Here is a 24,980-nt window from a genome sequence, read left to right on the forward strand (position 1 = left end):
CGAGCGAGCGAGCGAGGCGAGCGAGCGAGCGAGCGAGGCGAGCGAGCGATGCGAGCGAGCGATCGAGCGAGCGATCGAGCGGAGCGACGAGCTAGCTAGCGAGACGAGCGAGCGAGCTAGCGAGCGAGCGAGCGAGCGATGCGAGCGAGCGAGCGAGCGAGCGAGCGAGCGAGCGAGCGAGCGAGCTGAGCGAGCGAGCGAGCGAGCGAGCGAGCGAGCGAGCGAGCGAGCGAGCGAGCGAGCGAGCGAGCGAGCGAGCGAGCGAGAGAGCGAGCGAGCGAGCGAGCGAGGAGCGAGCAGCGAGCGAGCGAGCGAGCGAGCGAGCGAGCGAGAGAGAGAGCGAGCGAGCGAGCGAGCGAGCGAGCGAGCGAGCGAGCGAGCGAGCGAGCGAGCGAGCGAGCGAGCGAGCGAGCGAGCGAGCGAGCGAGCGAGCGAGCGAGCGAGCGAGCGAGCGAGCGAGCGAGCGAGCGAGCGAGCGAGCGCGAGCGAGCGAGCGAGCGAGCGAGCGAGCGAGCGAGCGAGCGAGCGAGCGAGCGAGCGAGCGAGCAGCGAGCGAGCGAGCGAGCGAGCGAGCGAGCGAGCGAGCGAGAGCGAGCGAGAGAGCGAGCGAGAGAGCGAGCGAGCGAGCGAGCGAGAGAGCGAGCGAGCGAGCGAGCGAGCGAGCGAGCGAGCGAGCGAGCGAGAGCGAGCGAGCGAGCGAGCGAGCGAGCGAGCGAGCGAGCGAGAGCAGCGACGAGCGGCGAGCGAGCGAGCGAGCGAGAGCGAGGAGCTAGATCGGCTGAGCGAGCTACTAGCTAGCCGTCTATCTATCTCTCTATCTCTCTCCTCTATCTATCTCTCTATCTCTCTAATCTATCTATCTATCTATCTATCTATCTATCTATCAATCACTCTATTTATGTTATCTATCTATCTATCTATCTATCTATCTATCTATCTATCTATCTATCTATTTATCTATTTAAACCAAAAATTTACCCATAAATTATATGTAATTTAAAGCAAATTTGCTTTAAACTGACATTATACAAATGTCCCATTTATTTTTGTTCTTAACGTTTTATCGCCTGCTGTTTGTATTGTGTAACCCCGAGAGCATATAGACTTTTACTTGTTTGTTTAATAATTTATTTATTATGATTTTGTTAATTTAACTAACTCAAGGTTATAATTTCATAATTATTATTTATGATTTACACTGAAATCCATAATACAAAATCGCTTTAAAGACTTTCAAAATTTACAACAAAGTATCATAAGCGAAGACATTGTATGATCGGAATCATTATCATCTTTAACATATGACAATCTTTAAGTTACGAGAGTAGTCGGAAAATGATTATAGCCGAACTATATTCTGAACTATAGTCAGGACTGTAGTCTGGACTGTAGTCTCCACTATAGTCTGCACTTGGACAATAGTCTGCACTTTAGTCTGGATCATACTCTGGACTATAGTAAGAGCTAAAGACTGTAGTATGGACTATGTTCCGATCTATAGTCAGAACTCTGCACTAGACCTTAAAGATCTTTACTATTCACTATTATCCGATAGATTCGATTGACTGAGAACAAACTTTCGATTCTGCTTTCGCAGCAATATCCTCGTAATAATATATTCCCATCACATACGTCTTGTACGTGAAGCAACACGTATCACTTGTAAATAATAATTGTAAATCATATAGATCTATTTTTCGTAAGCAAATTAAGCGAAATTTATATTAAAGTTTTTCACCCTTTTAAACGTGTTGCAGTGATTTTGCTATTTTCTTGACAATACTCCTTTTGAGTTTCAAAATGTGTCTGGAGTTTCTAATAATAAACATCATCTAACGAACAAACTCCCAACAAAATATTCATTTCAAACGTTATATATCGTATTTAGTAAAGCTTAGGAAATTTGTTAAATTTATTTTTATGTAAATTGTCACTGTAATTCGTGATCTCATAAATTAAATCTTAAAAGTATGAATAGAAAAAAAAAACGAACAACATTAAGGCAAAAATCGAACTAATGCTAAAAACACAAATATTAAAAATCCACTATTTGAAAGACTACCGCAAGAAGAAACCATCAACCCAGACAAACATGAAATCATCTATTCATCCATCCATCTAAGCGTCTGGATGATGCTCAGTCATTCGAACAACTATCTTTAAATTTAAAAAAAAACATATTGCCACATGTTATTAGTGACTAAAGGTAACATCTCTTAAGTATTTTTTTTTTTTTATTTCTTTTCTGGTCTTGTTTTGTATTTGTTTTTTTTTTTTTTTCGTTTTCATTTACAATACTGTTTTTACGGTTGAATTGATGAGCGGGTATTTCTATTACCTTTTCTGACTAGACACATGAGGATATTCTTCTTTATTCACTTAAGATAGATTCATATGATACACTCAAAATTGTTACTATGTTTTTAACAATATCACCCAGGACTAAAAATTACACAGTATAGACTATAGACTAGACTATAGACTAGTCTAATCTATAGTCTAGTCTATAGTTTAGTCTAGTCTATAGTCTAGTCTATAGTCTAGTCTATAGTCTAGTCTATAGTCTAGTCTATAGTCTAGTCTATAGTCTAGTCTATATCTAGTCTATAGTCTAGTCTATAGTCTAGTCTATAGTCTAGTCTATAGTCTAGTCTATAGTCTAGTCTATAGTCTAGTCTATAGTCTAGTCTATAGTCTAGTCTATAGTCTAGTCTATAGTCTAGTCTATAGTCTAGTCTATAGTCTAGTCTATAGTCTAGTCTATAGTCTAGTCTATAGTCTAGTCTATAGTTAGTCTATAGTCTAGTCTATAGTCTAGTCTATAGTCTAGTCTATAGTCTAGTCTATAGTCTAGTCTTAGTAGTTATAGTCTAGTATTAGTTAGTCTATAGTCTAGTCTACAGTCTAGTCTACAGTCTAGTCTATAGTCTAGTCTATAGTCTAGTCTACAGTCTGTCTATAGTCTAGTCTGTTGTGTAGTCTATAGTCTAGTCTACAGTCTAGTCTTTACTTTAGTCTACAGTCTAGTCTATATTCTAATGTTTACTCTTTAGTGCAGTCTATACTTTAGTCTATCGTCTAGTCTATAGTCTTAGTCTATAGTCTAGTCTATAGTCTAGTCTATAGTCTAGTCTATAGTCTTAGTCTATAGTCTAGTCTATAGTCTAGTCTATAGTCTAGTCTATAGTCTAGTCTAGTCTATAGTCTAGTCTATAGTCTAGTCTATAGTCTAGTCTATAGTCTAGTCTATAGTCTAGTCTATAGTCTAGTCTATAGTCTAGTCTATAGTCTAGTCTATAGTCTAGTCTATAGTCTAGTCTATAGTCTAGTCTATAGTCTAGTCTATAGTCTAGTCTATAGTCTAGTCTATAGTCTAGTCTATAGTCTAGTCTATAGTCTAGTCTATAGTCTAGTCTATAGTCTAGTCTATAGTCTAGTCTATAGTCTAGTCTATAGTCTAGTCTATAGTCTAGTCTATAGTCTAGTCTATAGTCTAGTCTATAGTCTAGTCTATAGTCTAGTCTATAGTCTAGTCTATAGTCTAGTCTATAGTCTAGTCTATAGTCTAGTCTATAGTCTAGTCTATAGTCTAGTCTATAGTCTAGTCTATAGTCTAGTCTATAGTCTAGTCTATAGTCTAGTCTATAGTCTAGTCTATAGTCTAGTCTATAGTCATAGTCTAGTCTATAGTCTAGTCTATAGTCTAGTCTATAGTCTAGTCTATAGTCTAGTCTATAGTCTAGTCTTTCTAGTCTATAGTCTAGTCTATAGTTTAGTATATAGTCTATAGTCTAGTCTTTAGTCAAGTCTTTGGTCAAGTTTGTAGTCTTGTCTATAGTTAGTCTATAGTATAGTCTATGTTTAGACTACAGTCTAGGCTATAGTCTGTTCTAAGGTATAATCTATAGTTCATACTGTACTATTATCCCCAAAATTTTGCGAGTGTATTACGATATCATAAATACAGCTTGTTTAGTAAGTCGTCTTTAGAAACGTTGTTTGTCACTGTTTTGACATTATTTGAATTTAAAGTGTTCGAGTGTTTTACTTTTACGTTGTTTAATGTGCTGAAATGGATGATGATGATGATAATGATCATGCTGATGTGGTTTGTTCATTTGGTGTTGGTGATGGTGGTTCACTCATTGTTTAATTTTGTTACCCATCTGTGGGTAAAAAATATTAAATTTATTTCAGTTTTTTTCCAATTTTTTTTTTCGTTACTTTGTTAGTGTTACTTATTGAAATGTTTATTGTTAACAAATTATATGATAATTATCACATAATATAAAATTACATTTTAGATTAACAATTGATTTTAAACAAAATAGCAACAATAACAAAATCATGACATGAGTTTTTTGATTTTTTAAAAGCAAATTAAAAATTCCCAAAACAAGAGTTCAATTAGGTTTTTCTTAAGAAATTTTATTTATTAAAAAAAAAGCAATAAAAGCAAATTTTAATTTTAAGAGGAATTTTATTCCTTTTTGTTACTTTCAAATTTTGTGTTTTTTGAACGATTTTGCAACCATAAGTTATTGAAATCTTTCAACATTTCCCAAAGACATAAAAAGTTTACCACATAAATCGTAACACACACAACACAAATATTTTCTAAAATATATAGTAAATATGCCAGATATAAAGACATTATATTAGATAAAACACAGAATACTATTTGATATTTCAAAAGTTGAGGGCGCTTGAGAAAAGCTGGAAGAGGAATTAAGTAGTTAAAAAAAATATTTCAAATTTTTATTACAAAATTTCAGACTTACTTGTTGCCAATAACACAGAATAATAAATGATTCCAAAAATACCATTAGGTGGATTCCATTTAGAGGTCTTTTCATCAAAAAACATATTTAGAAAACCAAAACTTTTGCCATATCTGTACATACATCCAAGTCCAAAGAACAAAATTTATAAATCAAACTCAAAAAATTCAATTCCTTTTTCAACTTACTGCGAATTAAAAACAGCCGTACAACTTAACTTCGGTGCCAAATCGCACAAGGCCTTATAGTCCTTATTGACCAGCAATTTAATTTCAACATATGTGGCATAAAGCGATAGAATTAAACCCAAAATACACCAAAGACGTAACTTATTATAATGGCCATATTGTTAGGAAAAATTACAAAAAACGGTGTCCTAATTTCCAAATAAGAACCTTATTCTACAAGACACTATTTGTAATTACAGCCTCCATTTAGTTTAAATTGTCTATAGAACCTGTTAGCAAAGGTGGTAAATTTGTAGAGTTGGCCTGGTTCATTAATTTTCGGTATATTTGTTGTTTTATGTTAATACCGCAGGTATTTGGCTATACTTGGCAACATCGGCGGTCAGGCGCATTGATTGTGATTTTCTTATACACAGTGTGTTAGGAAAGTTAAAGGACAAAAGACGTTTTCAAAATGTTATTGTTGGTTAAAAATTTATGTCAACGGACCTCAAGTATTGAGTGGACTGTACTCAGGACTATATTCTGGACTACAGAGTAGACTATACTCAGGACTATATTCTGGACTAGACTATCGACTAGACCATAGACTAGACTATAGACTATACTATAGACTAGACTATAGACTAGACTATAGACTAGACTATAGACTAGACTATAGAATAGACTATAGACTAGACTATAGACTAGACATAGACTAACTAGACTATAGACTAGACTATAGACTAGACTATAGACTAGACTATAGACTAGACTATAGACTAGACTATAGACTAGACTATAGACTAGACTTTAGACTAGACTATAGACTAGACTATAGACTAGACTATAGACTAGACTATAGACTAGACTATAGACTAGACTATAGACTAGCCTATAGACTAGACTATAGACTAGACTATAGACTAGACTATAGACTAGACTATAGACTAGACTATAGACTAGACTATACACTAGACTATAGACTAGACTATAGCCTAGACTATAGACTAGACTATAGCCTAGACTATAGACTAGACTATAGACTAGACTATAGACTAGACTATAGACTAGACTATAGACTAGACTATAGACTAGACTATAGACTAGACTATAGACTAGACTATAGACTAGACTATAGACTAGACTATGACTAGACTATAGACTAGACTATAGACTAGACTATAGGCTAGACTATAGACTAGACTATAGACTAGACTATAGACTAGACTATAGACTAGACTATAGACTAGACTATAGACTAGACTATAGACTAGACTATAGACTAGACTATAGACTAGACTATAGACTAGGCTATAGACTAGGCTATAGACTAGACTATAGACTAGACTATGACTAGACTATAGACTAGACTATAGACTAGACTATAGACTAGACTATAGACTAGACTATAGACTAGACTATAGACTAGACTATAGACTAGACTATAGACTAGACTGTAGACTAGACTATAGACTAGACTATAGAGTAGACTATAGACTAGACTATAGACTAGACTATAGACTAGACTATAGACTAGACTAGACTATAGACTAGACTATAGACTAGACTATAGACTAGACTATAGAGACTATAGACTAGACTATAGACTAGACTATAGACTAGACTATAGACTAGACTATAGACTAGACTATAGACTAGACTATAGACTAGACTATAGACTAGACTATAGACTAGACTATAGACTAGACTATAGACTAGACTATAGACTAGACTATAGACTAGATAGACTACTAGACTATAGACTAGACTATAGACTAGACTATAGACTAGACTATAGACTAGACTATAGACTAGACTATAGACTAGACTATAGACTAGACTATAGACTAGACTATAGACTAGACTATAGACTAGACTATAGACTAGACTATAGACTAGACTATAGACTAGACTATAGACTAGACTATAGACTAGACTATAGACTAGACTATAGACTAGACTATAGACTAGACTATAGACTAGACTATAGACTAGACTATAGACTAGACTATAGACTAGACTATAGACTAGACTATAGACTAGACTATAGACTAGACTATAGACTAGACTATAGACTAGACTATAGACTAGACTATAGACTAGACTATAGACTAGACTATAGACTAGACTATAGACTAGACTAAGACTAGACTATAGACTAGACTATAGACTAGACTATAGACTAGACTATAGGCTAGACTATAGACTAGACTATAGACTAGACTATAGACTAGACTATAGACTAGACTATAGACTAGACTATAGACTAGACTATAGACTAGACTATAGACTAGACTATAGACTAGACTATAGACTAGAATAGACTAGACTATAGACTAGACTATAGACTAGACTATAGACTAGACTATAGACTAGACTATAGACTAGAATAGACTAGACTATATACTAGACTATAGACTAGATATAGACTAGACTATAGACTAGACTATATACTAGACTATATACTAGACTATGACTAGACTATAGACTAGACTATAGACTAGACTATAGACTAGACTATAGACTAGACTATAGACTAGACTATAGACTAGACTATAGACTAGACTATAGACTAGACTATAGACTAGACTATAGACTAGACTATAGACTAGACTATAGACTAGACTATAGACTAGACTATAGACTAGACTATAGACTAGACTATAGACTAGACTATAGACTAGACTATAGACTAGACTATAGACTAGACTATTGACTAGACTATAGACTAGACTATAGACTAGACTATAGACTAGACTATAGACTAGACTATAGACTAGACTATAGACTAGACTATAGACTAGACTATAGACTAGACTATAGACTAGACTATATACTAAACTATAGACTAGACTATAGACTAGACTATAGACTAGACTATGACTAGACTATAGACTAGACTATAGACTAGACTATAGACTAGACTATAGACTAGACTATAGACTAGACTATAGACTAGACTATAGACTAGACTATAGACTAGACTATAGACTAGACTATAGACTAGACTATAGACTAGACTATAGACTAGATATGACTAGACTATAGACTAGACTATAGACTAGACTATAGACTAGACTATAGACTAGACTATGACTAGACTATAGACTAGACTATAGACTAGACTATAGACTAGACTATGGACTAGACTATAGACTAGACTATAGACTAGACTATAGACTAGACTATAGACTAGACTATAGACTAGACTATAGACTAGACTATAGACTAGACTATGGACTAGACTATAGACTAGACTAAGACTAGACTATAGACTAGACTATAGACTAGACTATAGACTAGACTATAGACTATAGATAGACTAGACTATAGACTAGACTATAGACTAGACTATAGACTAGACTATAGACTAGACTATAGACTAGACTATAGACTAGACTATAGACTAGACTATAGACTAGACTATAGACTAGACTATAGACTAGACTATAGACTAGACTACAGACTAGACTATAGACTAGACTATAGACTAGACTATAGACTAGACTATAGACTAGACTATAGACTAGACTATAGACTAGACTATAGACTAGACATAGACTAGACTATAGACCAGACTATAGACTAGACTATAGACTAGACTATAGACTAGACTATAGACTAGACTATAGACTAGACTATAGACTAGACTATAGACTAGACTATAGACTAGACTATAAACTAGACTATAGACTAGACTATAGACTAGACTATAGACTACACTATAGACTAGACTATAGACTAGACTATAGACTAAACTATAGACTAGACTATAGACTAGACTATAGACTAGACTATAGACTATAGACTAGACTATAGACTAGACTATAGACTAGACTATAGACTAGACTATAGATTGGACTATAGACTAGACTATAGACTAGACTATAGACTAGATTATAGACTAGACTATAGACTAGACTATAGATTGGACTATAGACTAGACTATAGACTAGACTATAGACTAGACTATAGACTATACTATAGACTAGACTATAGACTAGACTATAGACTAGACTATAGACTAGACTATAGACTAAACTATAGACTAGAGTAGACTATAGACTAGACTATAGACTAGACTATAGACTAGACAATAGACTAGACAATAGACTAGACTAGACTATAGACTAGACTATAGAATAGACTATAGAATAGACTATAGAATAGACTATAGAATAGACTATAGAATAGACTATAGAATAGGCTATAGACTAGACTAGACTATAGAATATAGACTAGACTAGACTGTAGACTGACCTATAGACTAGACTATAGACTAGACTATATACTAGATTATAGACTAGACTACACACTTGATTATAGACTATAGACTATACTACAGACTAGACTACAGTACATAGACTAGACTATAGACTAGACTATATACTAGAAGTTAGACTAGACTATATTATAGATTATACTATAGATTATATTATAGACTAGACTTTAGACTAGACTAGTGATATCATGAGCTGTAGCCAAGATTATTGCTTAGATTTTTCTTTGGATTAGTCTTTTACTTATGTCCATTTATTATTTGCTCTCACTGTTGGATAAACAGGTAGATTTATTTTTGTCCTTATGAGATGTCATGTTTATTTACGCAATATTTTCTAATATAAACTGACAGCTGATTAGTTGGCAGAGAATCCTTAAGATAACCCATCCCCAAAGTCACCAATGTAACACATGCATACATACATGCATATGTATGTATGGTAAATGTTAATCTAATAATATGGACTTTAACAGATGACTACATTAAAGTAAACAAAGTAGGTCTGGTTGTAAAATAAATTAAATTGCTTTTTTTTCAAGAAAATAAATGATTCTTATTAAATATTGCAATTTTATACAATATAAATAAATGAGTTCATTCCACTGTTTAACAAATAACAGCTGTTATAAACGGAAATAACGCCTTTTACCAGACACTCACTTTCATTTTTATTTTAGCTGGCTTCTGACCAAAATTTAATTGTTAACTGCAATACGAAACAAATTAAAATAACGGAAAGTAATAACTTTACAGTTGGCAATAGAGGCAATTAAATTAAAAGTAACAGAAATTGTAATAGAAACATAAAGTGACAAAAGAAGAAATACAAAACATACAATAAAACTACGTAAAATGTGTGTAAGATTTTAGCAAAAATATTATTGCAACGTTTTGACTAAAAACTATGAAACTTTTAATATTTTATTTATTTAGGTTTTTACGTTGTTGTTTCACATTTTTTTTCCATAAAGATTTCACGATTTTTAAGTTATGCATTTGCAAAACAATCTCCCAGATTTAACAATAACTAACTACAAAATAAAATATATATTTATATACTTTAATACAAAAAAAAAAAACGAAATTAAATTAAACAAAAAGAACCACATCTTTTAGCTCCTACAGAGACTTCAAAATAAAAAAATAAATATAACAAAATATATAAAAAGTTACAAGCACATACGACTTATTACACATCTACACTTGGAAATAATAATAAAATTGTTACTGCTGTAAAATACAATAAAATTAAGAAGACGTTGCTGTAAAACAACAGCAACTACAGCAGCAAAAGATTTTGATTTTTGTGATTTTCAAGGAAACTTAGAAATCACAATGTACAAAAAAAATGTTTTAAAAATTAAAGATTGTTATACAAAAAAAACTTAAACATACAATCACTTAAGATCAACACTACAACTAAATTGCAGTATGTAAAAAAAGTTGAACAACACAAGCAGATCGAACTAGAACTGAACTAGAACTGAACTAGAACTGAACTAGAACTGAACTAGAACTGAACTAGAACTGAACTAGAACTGAACTAGAACTTAACTAGAACTTAACTAGAACTGAACTAGAACTGAACTAGAACTGAACTAGAACTGAACTAGAACTGAACTAGAACTGAACTAGAACTGAACTAGAACTGAACTAGAACTTACCTAGAACTGAACTAGAACTGAACTAGAACTGAACTAGAACTGAACTAGAACTGAACTAGAACTGAACTAGAACTGAACTAGAACTGAACTAGAAACTGAACTAGAACTGAACTAGAACTGAACTAGAACTGAACTAGAACTGAACTAGAACTGAACTAGAACTGAACTAGAACTGAACTAGAACTGAACTAGAACTGAACTAGAACTGAACTAGAACTGAACTAGAACTGAACTAGAACTGAACTAGAACTGGAACCTGAACTAGAACTGAACTAGAACTGAACTAGAACTGAAGAACTAGAACTGAAATAGAACTGAAATAGAACTGAACTAGAACTGAACTAGAACTGAACTAGAACTGAAACTAGAACTGAACTAGAACTTAACTAGAACTGAACTAGAACTGAACTTGAACTGAACTAAAACTGAACTAGAACTGAACTAGAACTGAACTAGAACTGAACTAGAATTGAACTAGAACTGAACTAGAACTGAACTAGAACTGAACTAGAACTGAACTAGAACTGAACTAGAACTTAACTAGAACTGAACTAGAACTGAAACTTGAACTGAACTAAAACTGAACTAGAACTGAACTAGAACTGAACTAGAACTGAACTAGAACAGAACTAGAAGTGAACTACAAATGAACTAGAACTGAACTAGAACTGAACTAGAACTTAACTAGAACTGAACTAGAACTGAACTAGAACTGAAGTAGAACTGAACTAGAACTGAACTAGAACTGAACTAGAACTGAACTAGAACTGAACTAGAACTGAACTAGAACTGAAACTAACTAGACTAGAATTAGAACTAAACTAGGAACTGAACTAGAACTGAACTAGAACTGAACTAGAACTAAACTAGAACTGAACTAGAACTGAACTAGAAATGAACTAGAACTGAACTAGAACTGAACTAGAACTGACCTAGAACTGAACTAGAACTGAACTAGAACTAAACTAGAATAAACTAACTGAAATAGAAACTAAACTAGAACTTGAACTAGTTAGTTAGGTCAGTCAGTCAGTTAGTTAGTTAGTTAGTTAGTTAGGTAGGTAGGTAGGTAGTTAGCTAGGTAGTTAGTTTCGTAGTTAGTTAGTTAGTTAGTTCGTTAGTTAGTTAGTTAGTTAGTTAGTTAGTTAGTTAAGTTTAGTTAGTAGTTAGTTAGTTAGTTAGTTAGTTAGTAGTTTAGTTAGTTATTAGTTAGTTAGGTAAGTAGTTAGTTAGTTGTTAGTTAGTTAGTTAGTTAGTAGTTAGTTAGTAGTTAGTTAGTTAGTTAGTTAGTTAGTTAGTTAGTTAGTTAGTTAGTTAGTTAGTTAGTTAGTAGTTAGTTAGTTAGTTAGTTAGTTATTGTAGTTAGTTAGTTAGTTAGTTAGTTAGTTTAGTTAGTTAGTTAGTTAGTTAGTAGTTAGTAGTTAGTTAGTTAGTTAGTTAGTTAGTTAGTTAGTAGTTAGTAGTTAGTTAGTTAGGTTAGTTAGTTAGTTAGTTGTAGTTAGTTAGTTAGTAGTTAGTAGTTAGTTAGGTAGTGTAGTTAGTTAGTAGTTAGTTAGTTAGTAGTTAGTTAGTTAGTTAGTTAGTTAGTTAGTTAGTTAGTTAGTTAGTTAGTTAGTTAGTTAGTTAGTTAGGTTAGTTAGTTAGTTAGTTAGTTAGTAGTTAGTTAGTTAGTTAGTTAGTAGTTAGTTAGTTAGTTAGTTAGTTAGTTAGTAGTTAGTTAGTTAGTTAGTTAGTTAGTTAGTTAGTTAGTTAGTTAGTTAGTTAGTTAGTTAGTTAGTTAGTTAGTTAGTTAGTAGTTAGATAGCAAGGACTGAAACATTTGCAAAGAATCTCAACTCTTTGACGAGGAAAATAGAATTAACGTTAAAACACTTAATTTCTCTCTCACTGCATCCAATAACTTCTCTCTCACTGCATCCATATTTTCAACTCGATCTCATTTGATTGTTAATGTTTTCCAAAATTTCTTAATCATTATTCCCCTTTAACACGTTTTAATACTGAATTACACAATTGACACTTTTATTTACAGAACAATTCGACTTTAAGGTCAGGTGGTATTTTACATTCATAAACGTTACAATTTTCTACGTGTAAAATTACTAATTCCATAAAGGATTTCTAATAATTTTAATATTTTACAAAAGTGAACTTTTACTTTTTGCACGTACTATACAATCATAAGTTCTTACATGAAGGGTTATATAGAGATGATGATCATCATCATTATTGTTGTGAAGATGATCAGTATTGATAGTACTCGTATTTACGAGTATGACTCTAATGAGCTACAAATGCAAACAGCAAAAGATAAAAAGAACAACACACATGTGAAGTTGTGAACAGCCCTGCAGTTCTATGAGGAATCAATGTATTGGTTTTACTTTCGATGCATATTCTACAATTTTCACTATCTTCTTGTATCTAATTAATAGAACTAAACTAAAAATAAACTAGAACCGAACTAGAACTGAATTTGAACTAGATCTGAAGTAGAACTTTGACAGCCACCACAATTTGCAGGGAAGTGCAAAAACAATTGTTTAAATGTATGAATGAATATCACGATGCAGATGACGACTAAAACCACAGCAGCAATGAAGATGCTGTGATGATTTTAATAAAAAGTACGACAACAAAAACAAACACTTAACAACTAACAAACAACTGACAAACATTAGAGAATCATGCATGATGCATGCGAGCGAGCATGCATTAGTTTAATGTACCTTTTGGATGATTTTCAGTTCACTATAGAATGCAGGCTGACTGCCTTGCTGTATGTATGAATGAAGTAGTAGTTTTTTTTGGATTAAACTGAAGCAGCCAGAGGTTTAAATGAATTCAATCCTTACAGTTATTTGTCTTTAGAAGTTTTCTCCAACTTTCGAAGATTTAGAATTAAAACTGAACTAGAACTAAACTAGAATTGAACCAGAACTGAAGTAGAACTGAACTAGAACTGAACTGAACTAGAACTGAACTAGAACTGAACTAGAACTGAACTAGAACTGAACTAGAACTGAACTAGAACTGAACTAGAACTGAACTAGAACTGAACTAGAACTGAACTAGAACTAAACTAAAACTGAACTAGAATTGAACTAGAACTGAACTAGAACTGAACCAGAACTGAGCTAGAACTAAACTAGAACTAAACTAGAACTGAACTAGGACTGAACTAGAACTGAACTAGAACTGAACTAGAACTGAACTAGAACTAAACTAAAAACTGAACTAGAATTGAACTAGAACTGAACTAGAACTGAACCAGAACTGAGCTAGAACTGAACTTGAACTGAACTAGAACTGAACTAGAACTGAACTAGAACTGAACTAGAACTGAACTAGAACTGAACTAGAACTGAACTAGAACTGAACTAGAACTGAACTAGATTTGAACTAGAACTGAACTAGAATTGAACTAGAATTGAACTAGAACTGAACTAGAACTGAAATAGAACTGAACTAGAACTGAACTAGAACTGAACTAGAACTGAACTAGAACTGAACTAGAACTGAACTAGAACTGAACTAGTACTGAACTAGAACTAGAACTGAACTAGAACTGAACTAGAACTGAACTAGAACTGAACTAGAACTGAACTAGAACTGAACTAGAACTGAACTAGAACTGAACTAGAACTGAACTAGAACTGAACTAGAACTGAACTAGAACTGAACTAGAACTGAAGTACAACTGAACTACAACTGAACTAGAACTGAACTTGAACTGAACTAGAACAGAACTAGAACAGAACTGGAACTGAACTAGAACTGAACTACAACTAAACTAGAACTGAACTAGAACAAAACTAGAACTGAACTAGAACTGAACTAGAACTGAACTAGAACTGAACTAGAACTGAACTAGAACTGAACTAGAACTGAACTAGAACTGAACTAGAACTGAACTAGAACTGAACTAGAACTGAACTAGAACTGAACTAGAACTGAACTAGAACTGAACTAGAACTGAACTAGAACTGAACTAGAACTGAACTAGAACTGAACTAGAACTGAACTAGAACTGAACTAGAACTGAACTAGAACTGAACTAGAACTGAACTAGAACTGAACTAGAACTGAACTAGAACTGAACTAGAACTAGAACTGACTAGAACTGAACTAGAACTGAACTAGAACTGAACTAGAACTGAACTAGAACTGAACTAGAACTGAACTAGAACTGAACTAGAACTGAACTAGAACTGAACTAGAACTTAACTAGAACTGAACTAGAACTGAACTAGAACTGAACTGGAACTGAACTAGAACTGAACTGGAACTGAACTGGAACTGATCTAGAACTGAACTAGAACTGAACTGAACTAGAACTGAACTAGAACTGAACTGAACTAGAACTGAACTAGAACTGAACTAGAACTGAACAAGAACTGAACTAGATTTGAACTATAACTGAACTGGAACTGAACTAGAATTGAACTAGAACTGAACTAGAACTGAACTAGAACTGAACTAGAACTGAACTAGAACTGAACTAGAACTGAACTAGAACTGAACTAGAACTGAACTAGAACTGAACTAGAACTGAACTAGAACTGAACTAGAACTGAACTAGAACTGAACTAGAACTGAACTAGAACTGAACTAGAACTGAAGTAGAACTGAACTACAACTGAACTAGAACTGAACTTAAACTGAACTAGAACTGAACTAGAACAGAACTAGAACTGAACTAGAACTGAACTAGAACTGAACTAGATTTGAACTATAACTGAACTAGAACTGAACTAGAATTGAACTAGAACTGAACTAGAATGAACTAGAACTGAACTAGAACTGAACTGAACTAGAACTGAACTAGAACTGAACTAGAACTGAACTAGAACTGAACTAGAACTGAACTAGAACTGAACTAGAACTGAACTAGAACTGAACTAGAACTGAACTAGAACTGAACTAGAACTGAACTAGAACTGAACTAGAACTGAACTAGAACTGAACTAGACTGAACTAGAACTGAACTAGAACTGAAGTAGAACTGAACTACAACTGAACTAGAACTGAACTTAAACTGAACTAGAACTGAACTAGAACAGAACTAGAACTGAACTAGAACAGAACAGAACTAGAACAGAACTAGAACAGAACTAGAACAGAACTAGAACAGAACTAGAACAGAACTAGAACAGAACTAGAACAGAACTAGAACAGAACTAGAACAGAACTAGAACTGAACTAGAACAGAACTAGAACAGAACTGGAACTGAACAAGAACTGAACTAGAACTGAACTGAACTACAACTAAACTAGAACTGAACTAAAACTGAACTAGAACAAAACTAGAACTGAACTAGAACTGCACTAGAACTGAACTAGAACAGAACTAGAACTGAACTAGAACTGAACTAGAACTGAACTAGAACTGAACTAGAACTGAACTAGAACTGAACTAGAACTGAACTAGAACTGAACTAGAACTGAACTAGAACTGAACTAGAACTGAACTAGAAGTAGAACTGAACTAGAACTGTACTAGAACTGAACTAGAACTGAACTAGAACTAAACTAAAACTGAACTAGAACTAGAATTGAAGAACATCGATCACGATTTAATATCTTCAAATATCTGTTTTAACTTCGCGTTGACTGTTTGCTATAGATAGTTGGCGGTTTCTTAAGACATGGAGTTTAACATGTGGCACGAGTGATTGTATATTGTCTGTGTCTAACTAATCTAAGGTGACGTAGTTGTCAAAGACATGACTTTTTCCATACTTCTAACTCTAAGATATTGCATCTTGTTTTTTGTGCTTCTAAAGCTGAAGAGCAATTCAGAAATTCATAATTTTTTGTTTTGGTTGCTAAGATCCTCTCGCTCCGAGTGTGTGAGTATGTGTATGTGTTATTAAACAGTTATAGGGATGGGACAGACAAAACGTAAGACTTTTAGCGAGTGAGTTAGGCAGGCAGTTAGCTAGTTAGATCTTTTTTTTATATAGTATGTGTAACATTTTATGTTGTACTACTGATGATGGTTTGAATGAATGGATGAATAGATAGATTGTTCGGATGGTTGGATGGATGTAATTCAAAGTATTTTATATTTTGCGCTAACAAAAGCGATTCATATAAATATTTGAAAATTTTTGTTTAAAACATCAGTTTCAATTTAGATTTTCATTACAACGGTTTATGGAATAAGAACAAACGTTTTAGAGAATTATATTTGTTTGGGAATAAAAAGAAACGAGTTAAGATTTTCATTAACTAAACAAAAACGAGCTTAAGAACAGGATCGTTTAGTGTATCCTGTATCTTTTAATAGCCCACCTCTTGGAAATAAAATTAAAAATTAAAAAAAAAAAAGTGTGAAAAGTGAATATTTTGAAGAAAAATCTAACGAAAAAAATAAACCAAAATAGAATTTAAATTAAAAATGTTTAAATTAGTGTGTTTGTGTTTAGTGCTGACAACGGTGTCGGCCAGACCAGAGCCACCCGTTAACTCTTATTTACCTCCCTCTGATACTTATGGAGCACCAGGCAGTGGTGGCGGAGGTTCTGGTAGCGGTGGTTCCCCCTTGGCGCCCTCAGATTCCTATGGAGCGCCTGGTTTGGGTGGTGGTTCACCTTCCTCATCGTATGGAGCTCCTGGTTTAGGTGGTGGTGCAGGTGGCGGAAGTGGTGGTAAACCTTCTTCTTCCTATGGTGCTCCTGGTGCTAATGGCAATGGTGGTGGTAGTGGCGGTGCTGGAGGTAGACCTTCTTCTTCGTATGGGGCTCCTGGTTTTGGTAATGGTGGCGGCAGTGGTGGTGGCTCAGGTGGCAGACCTTCATCTACCTATGGAGCTCCTGGTGCTAATGGTAATGGTGGCGGTGGTGGTTCTGGTGGCAGACCTTCTTCCACTTATGGTGCTCCTGGTGCTAATGGCAATGGTGGTGGTGGCGGCAATGGTGGCAGACCTTCTTCTAGCTACGGTGCTCCTGGTTTCGGTGGTTCTAATGGCAATGGTGGTGCCGGAGGCAGACCTTCTTCCACCTATGGTGCTCCCGGTTCTAATGGCAATGGCGGCAGACCTTCTTCTACTTATGGTGCTCCTAATGGCAATGGTAATGGTGGTGGTGGTGCTGGAGGCAGACCCTCTTCTACCTATGGAGCTCCTGGTTCAGGTTCGGGTAATGGCTCTGGTGGTCGTCCTTCTGATAGTTATGGTCCTCCCGCTTCAGGTTCAGCTGGTCGTAATGGTAATGGTGGTGGTGGCGGACGCGGTGGTCAACCCAACCAAGACTACTTACCTCCCAATCAAGGCAATGGTGGAGCTCGCAGCGGCGGTAATGGCGGCAGTGATGGTTACGATTACAGTCAAAATGGTAATGGCGGTGGTGGTCGTGGAGGTGGCAGTGGAGGCGGCAGCGGTGGTTACAATGGTGATGATGGCAGCAATGTGAGTAGAAAATTGCTTTAGGAACAAATTCATTCAATTGATTTTCATAAAAACTAAAGCTTTAAAGCTTAACCAGCTTACTCAACTTACAAAAGCTTTAACCTATAAAAAAAAAACTACATAAAAAACCAATTAACCCTCTACCGAAAAATTTAACCCCTTAACTTACAACAGGATTTGTGAAAAACTTACTTGCTTTTTTAAAAAAATGAAAAACTCCAGTTTAAGGTTTAAAAAAACGCACCACACGCAGCACTTTAAATAAGATTTCTAACGTTTTACTTTAATCACTTTACACACAAATTTGAAAATTCAATTCACCACTATATCACCACTTGGGCTTTTGAACAGGAAAAAAAAAAAAACAAATCAAAGCTTTTTGGCAAAAAAAAAACGCTTTCAAAAACTTTATTGCAATTTGACTTGATTTAATGTTATATCTGTATAATATCTCTATCTCTGGTTCTTTGAACGTTTTTTTGTTTCCAATAGGAACCCGCTAAATATGAATTTAGCTATCAAGTGGATGATGCTCCAAGTGGTTTGTCGTTTGGACATTCTGAAATGCGTGATGGTGATTTTACAACTGGTCAATATAATGTTTTATTACCCGATGGCAGAAAGCAAGTAAGAAATCAAGAAACAAAAATCAGAATTATTGCAAATTTTGGACGGTTATTGGACTGAAAGTTTTCCGCAAGTCTTGCCATAATAAATCAGTCGTAATTCTTAAGCTGGTCCTTGTAAAAGAGAGAGTAAAGCCTCGCCTATGTTGAGACTATAGTGTTGTCTTTATAGAGACTGTAGTTCTGTTTATATAGAGACTATAGCAGACTATAATATCGTCTATATAGAGCATTTTATTTCTTCTATATATATACTATATACTACTACTGTCTCCTGTCTATATAGTGTCGTCTATATAGATGATATAATCCAGCCTGTATATAGACTATAGTCTCGTCTATATAGATACTATAGTCTCGTCTATATAAAGACTATAGTTTCGTCTATATAGAGACTATAGTGTCGTCTATATAGAGACTATAGTCTCGTCTATATAGAGACTATAGTCTCGTCTATATAGAGGCTATAGTCTGGTCTATATAGAGGCTATAGTCTCATCTATATAGAGACTATAGTCTCTACATATATATACTATAATCTCGTCTATAAAGAGACTATAGTGTCGTCTATATAGAGACTATAGTCTCGTCTATATATAGACTATAGTCTCGTCTATATAAAGACTATAGTTTCGTCTATATAGAGACTATAGTCTCGTCTATATAGAGACTATAGTCTCGTCTATATAGAGACTATAGTCTCGTCTATATAGATACTATAATCTCGCCTATATAGAGGCTATAGTCTCATCTATATAGAGACTATAGTCTCGTCTATATAGAGACTATAGTCTCGTCTATATAGAGGCTATAGTCTCGTCTATATAGAGGCTATAGTCTCATCTATATAGAGACTATAGTCTCTACACATATATACTATAATCTCGTCTATAAAGAGACTATAGTGTCGTCTATATAGAGACTATAGTCTCGTCTATATAGAGACTATAGTCTCGTCTATATAAAGACTATAGTTTCGTCTATATAGAGACTATAGTCTCGTCTTTATAGAGACTATAGTCTCGTCTATATAGAGACTATAGTCTCGTCTATGTAGATACTATAATCTCGTCTATATAGAGGCTATAGTCTCATCTATATAGAGACTATAGTCTCGTCTATATAGAGACTATAGTCTCGTCTATATAGAGGCTATAGTCTCGTCTATATAGAGGCTATAGTCTCGTCTATATAGAGGCTATAGTCTCGTCTATATAGAGGTTATAGTCTCATCTATATAGAGACTATAGTCTCTACATATATATACTATAATCTCGTCTATAAAGATACTATAGTGTCGTCTATATAGAGACTATAGTCTCGTCTATATAGAGGCTATAGTCTTGTCTATATAGAGACTATTGTCTCGACTATATAGAGACTATAGTCTCGACTATATAAAGACTTTAGTCTCGATTATATAGAGACTTTAGTCTCGGCCATATAGACACTATAGTCTCGTCTATATATAGACTATAGTCTTGTCAATATAGAATCTATAGTCTCCTCTGTATAGAGTCATTAGTCTCCCACGTCATCTAATAAGAGAATCTTGTAATTGTAATACATTCCTGGAGCAGCTTTAAGACTGTCTCCTTGTCATTGAAGAAGGAGAACTCTTGTCTAGAATTTTTATTATATTTTTTCTCTCTGTAGGTTGTGGAATATGAAGCCGATCAAGAAGGTTATCGTCCACAGATACGTTATGAAGGTGATGCCATTGAAGGAGGACAGGGTGGTGGTGCTGGAGGAGCTGGTGGTGCAGGAGGTGCTGATGGTGGTTATGATTATCAACAGAATGGTGGCGGTAATGGTGGCAGTGGAGGTAATGGTGGCTATAGTTCAGGACAAGATTTGGGTGCCAATGGTTATTCGAGTGGACGTCCTAATGGTGGAGGCAATGGAGGTAATGGCGGTGGTAATGGTTATTCCAATGGCAATGGTGGTCGCAATGGAGGTGGTCAAAGTTTAGGTTCTAATGGTTATAGCGGTGGCAGACCCGGTGGCCAAAGTTTAGGCTCAAATGGTTATAGTAATGGCAGACCTGGTGGCCAGGATTTGGGTTCTAATGGTTACTCAAGTGGTGCTCCCAATGGCGGTAATGGTGGTGGTGGACGTAATGGCGGTAATGGCAATGGAGGTGGTCAATATAACAATGGCCAAGGTTATTCTAGTGGCCGTCCTAATGGCGGCGGTAATGGAGGTGGTCGCAATGGTATTGGCAATGGTGGTTATCGTAATGGTGGTGGTAACGGTGGAGGCCGTAATGGTGGTAATGGCGGTGGTGGTGCCAATGGCTATAACTATGAACAACAAGGTTCTAATGGCTTTGGTTCAGGTGGACAAAATGGTGATAATGATGGCAGTGGCTACCGTTATTAAAAGCTCTACGAATCCTCTACAAAATGTTGACGTTCAGGCTATTTGCTATAAGGTTTAATGTTAATTACTGCAAGGAACTTACTAGGAATTGTTTAGTTTATTTTTTTTTATATATTATTTTTTTCTCAAATTAAGGCTATAATTTTTCTAGACTATTTTTTCTATAATCTAGTTTATTTTTCTTTTAATTTAAATAATTTTAAGGATTTTTTTATAATTACAAACGATAAACCAGTTGTGGCATATTTAAACGAAACAAAAATACTCTATTACTTTTAAAATAGATTTGCATTTTAGTTTTTTTTTTAGAAAAAAAAAACTTCATACAATTTCATTCTTTGCACCTTTTCCTAATCATCAATTATTTTCTAGCTCCTTTATAACTTAACTGAATATTTATCTCCTAAGCAGCACTTTCATTATATCATCATTATTATATAGTTTAAAGAAAATCCAGTTCTTTTCTGTAAGAAAAGGTCTCCCAAAAAAAAAAATATAAAGAATCAAGTATTTAAATAATACTACATAAACTAATTATAAGTCTACTTAGCATCTGTATTAAGTTTACAAACTATGATTTGTAAAATGAAATTTTTAAAATACTGTGAAATGGAAATGAAACGATATTGAAATAATAAAATATTTCTTAATATAAAATATAGAATTTGTTTTATTAAATAACTTAAATATTATTTTTGTATATAGCAAAAAGATTTCAAAAATCTCCTATTACCATATAGGATTTTTGATATTCTTCATAGTCTCCAAAATTAGTCCAGGTGTAATTCCATCTACTGGGATTGGCACGGGGATCTAAGGGTAGATTTGAGGGCGGCACAGCTGTGGCATTAAAGTTGTCTAATTCCTCTAATAGGGCCTTTAAAATATTTGGATATCTGAATTGGAAAAAAAAAAAAAAAAATTTTTTTTTATATCAAAGGAGTAGTATCTCCTAATATCTGAATATAGAGGTCTTGTCTATTCTTAACTTTGGATACTATAATCCCGTCTATGTTAAGACTATAGCTTCGTCAACAAAAGTACTACAGTCGCGTCTATATAGAGACTATAGTTTCGTCTGTATAGTGACTATACTCTTGTCTACATAGATACTATAGTCTTGTCTACATAGAGACTATAGTCTCATCTATATAGATATTATGGTCTTGACTATATAGGGACTATATAGAGACTGTAGTCTCATCTATATAGAGACTGTAGTCTCATCTATATAGAGACTATAGTCTCGTCTATTTAGGGACTATGGTCTCGTCTACATAGAGACTACAGTCTCATCTATATAGATATATTATGGTCTTGACTATATAGGAACTATGTAGAGACTATAGTTTCGACTATATAGAGACTATAGTCTCATCTATAGTCTCGTCTATAGAGATACTATAGTCTCGACTATATAGAGATTATTGTCTTGACTATATAGGGACTATATGGAGACTATAGTCTCGTCTATATAGAGACTATAGTCCCGTCTCTATATAAAGACTGTAGACTAGTCTATATAGAGACTGTAGTCTCGTCTATATAGAGACTATAGCCTCGTCTATATAGAGACTATAGTTTCGTCTAGAGATACCATATTCTCGTATATATAGAGCCTATAGTTTTGTCTATATAGAGACTATAGTATCGTCTATATAGAGATTATAGCCTCGTCTATATAGAGGCTATAGTCTCGTCTATGTACAGACTATAGTCTCGTCTATACAGAGATTATAGTCTTGTCTATGAAGAAACTATATTCTTGCCTATATAGAGGCTGTAGTCTCATCTATATAGAGACTATAGTCTAATCTATATAGAGACTATAGTCTCATATATAGAGACTATAGTCTCGTCTATATAGAGACAATAGTCTCGTCTATATAGAGACTATAGTCTCGTCCATATAGTAACTATAGTCTCGTCTATATAAAGACTATAGTCTCGTCTATATAGTAACTATAGTCTCGTATATATAGAGACTATAGTCTCGTCTATATAGAGACTATAGTCTCGTCTATATAGAGACTATAGTCTCGTCTATATATAGACTATAGTCTCGTCTATATAGAGACTATAGTCTCGTCTATATAGAGACTATAGTCTCGTCTATATAGAGACTATAGTCTCGTCTATATAGAGACTATAGTCTCGTCTATATAGAGACTATAGTCTCTTCTATATAGAGACTATAGTCTCGTCTATAGAGACTATAGTCTTATCTATATACAGACTAACAGTCTCGTCTATAGAGATACTATAGTCTCGACTATATAGAGGTTATTGTCTTGACTATATAGGGACTATATAGAGACTATAGTCCCGTCTATATAAAGACTATAGTCTCGTCTATATAGAGACTATGGTCTCGTCTACATAGAGACTATAGTCTCGTCTATATAGAGACTATAGCCTCGTCTAAATAGAGACTATAGTTTCGTCTAGAGATACCAAAGTCTCGTATACATAGAGCCTATAGTTTTGTCTATATAGAGACTATAGTATCGTCTATATAGAGATTATAGCCTCGTCTATATAGAGACTATAGTCTCGTCTATATACAGACTATAGTCTCGTCTATATACAGACTATAGTCTCGTCTATATACAGACTATAGTCTCGTCTATATACAGACTATAGTCTCGTCTATATAGAGACTATAGTCTTGTTTATGTAGAAACTATATTCTTGTCTATATAGAGGCTATAGTCTCGTCTATATACAGACTATAGTCTCGTCTATATAGATACTATAGCATCGTCTATACAGAGACTATAAGTCGAATCTATATAGGACTATAGTATCGTCTATATAGAGACTTTAGTTTCGCCTATTTATAAATACTATTGTCTCAACTATATAGAGACTATAGTCTCGTCTACAGAAAGTCTCGTCCAAAGTACTGTCTATGTTGACACTTTATAGCGTCTATATTCTCGTCTATATAGATACTCTATTCTCACCAAACATAGACCATAGACTCGACTATATAAAGATTATAATCTGGACTATATTGATGCTATTGTCTCGACTATATAGAGACAATAGTCTCCACTTGATAAATCGTGGTGTTATCGGTTATATATAGATTTTAGTATCGGCTATATTAAGACTATATAGAGACTAAATTGAAACTTTTGTATTCACTTTATAGAGAGACTATATTCTCATCATCTCCTATAGTTTATAAAAAGAAAACTTAAAAATATAAACTTACTTTTGTGCTAAATTATATATCTCACAGGGATCATCTCTAATATTAAACAAACACGGTTTAACTAACGGTTTACATACAGTTCCCTGCTTAAGATAAGGTCTGCGTGCGGTACAATCTATATTCGATTCGCTGCGCATGCGTGTTATATCGGCTGGGGTGGGTAACATATTAAGTGTGGCCAAAGCACGACCAGCATAACAGGAACGTATAGCTTTATAATCATATGAACGAGCATCACGATCGCCAGCAGGTCCATACCAGCCATCCCAGGCACCTTTGTAGTTGGTGCCCTTAACCACTTTCCAATCGCCTTCGGTTAAAGCGGCACTACCCCAAATATCATCTATATTATGGAGAGTACTGCGACGTGGGGAGGTTTCGTCATTAGATAAGGCTTGCCAAATGCTAAGACCATCCAGTTGCTGGGAAATATTGCTATATAGA

At 34.6% G+C, this 24,980-nt stretch overlaps 4 protein-coding genes across 9 annotated transcripts in view; 2 read left to right on the forward strand and 2 right to left on the reverse strand.

Annotated features, from left to right (window-relative positions):
• The window catches only part of LOC119607407 (pyruvate carboxylase, mitochondrial), an 88,864-nt gene that overhangs the window by 8,439 nt on the left and 55,445 nt on the right, over positions 1-24,980 (forward strand). The window lies entirely within an intron of this gene.
• Positions 4,481-5,215, reverse strand: LOC119607419 (vitamin K epoxide reductase complex subunit 1-like protein 1). The gene is made up of 4 exons (XM_037961311.1): positions 5,207-5,215; positions 4,970-5,109; positions 4,782-4,894; positions 4,481-4,716 (listed from the first exon to the last, which is right to left on the reverse strand). Exons 1-4 carry the CDS (start codon positions 5,213-5,215, stop codon positions 4,481-4,483), a joined length of 498 nt encoding a protein of 165 aa, XP_037817239.1.
• Positions 17,025-21,975, forward strand: LOC119607411 (pro-resilin). Of its 4 annotated transcripts, XM_037961302.1 has the most exons (4): positions 17,032-18,033; positions 18,091-18,308; positions 18,801-18,935; positions 20,591-21,975. In XM_037961302.1, exons 1-4 carry the CDS (start codon positions 17,301-17,303, stop codon positions 21,314-21,316), a joined length of 1,812 nt encoding a protein of 603 aa, XP_037817230.1. In that variant the 5' UTR covers positions 17,032-17,300; the 3' UTR covers positions 21,317-21,975. The 4 variants fall into 4 exon arrangements, with proteins under 4 accessions (XP_037817229.1, XP_037817230.1, XP_037817232.1 ...); XM_037961301.1 differs by having other exon boundaries at positions 17,025-18,308; XM_037961304.1 differs by lacking the exon at positions 18,801-18,935.
• LOC119607410 (arylsulfatase J) overlaps positions 21,966-24,980 on the reverse strand; it is a 71,788-nt gene continuing 68,773 nt past the window's right edge. Inside the window, exons 7-8 of one of the 3 annotated variants that reach the window (XM_037961297.1) lie at positions 24,537-24,971; positions 21,966-22,212 (exon numbers count right to left, since the gene is read on the reverse strand). In XM_037961297.1, the coding sequence (XP_037817225.1) occupies positions 22,032-22,212; positions 24,537-24,971 (616 nt within the window). In that variant the 3' untranslated portion in view covers positions 21,966-22,031. The remainder of the gene's footprint in view (positions 22,213-24,536; positions 24,972-24,980) is intronic. The other 2 variants (XM_037961298.1, XM_037961300.1) reach the window with 2 other exon arrangements.

Source organism: Lucilia sericata, unplaced genomic scaffold (assembly GCF_015586225.1).
Source record: "Lucilia sericata isolate MDLA Ls3-8-SP2 unplaced genomic scaffold, ASM1558622v1 Contig000692F_arrow, whole genome shotgun sequence".
NCBI lineage: Eukaryota > Metazoa > Arthropoda > Insecta > Diptera > Calliphoridae > Lucilia > Lucilia sericata.

Excerpts from the sequence above, each read along its gene's own strand:
- LOC119607419 (XM_037961311.1), bottom strand. Across the intron at positions 4,895-4,969 it reads ACGGCTGTTTTTAATTCGCA|ATATGGCAAAAGTTTTGGTT; the intron begins GTAAGTTGAAAA and ends ATGTATGTACAG. Across the intron at positions 4,717-4,781 it reads TTCTGTGTTATTGGCAACAA|CTTTTCTCAAGCGCCCTCAA; the intron begins GTAAGTCTGAAA and ends TTCCTCTTCCAG.
- LOC119607411 (XM_037961301.1), top strand. The coding sequence starts at position 17,301 with ATGTTTAAATTAGTGTGTTTGTGTTTAGTGCTGACAACGGTGTCGGCC. Across the intron at positions 18,309-18,800 it reads ATGGTGATGATGGCAGCAAT|GAACCCGCTAAATATGAATT; the intron begins GTGAGTAGAAAA and ends TGTTTCCAATAG. Across the intron at positions 18,936-20,590 it reads TACCCGATGGCAGAAAGCAA|GTTGTGGAATATGAAGCCGA; the intron begins GTAAGAAATCAA and ends TTCTCTCTGTAG.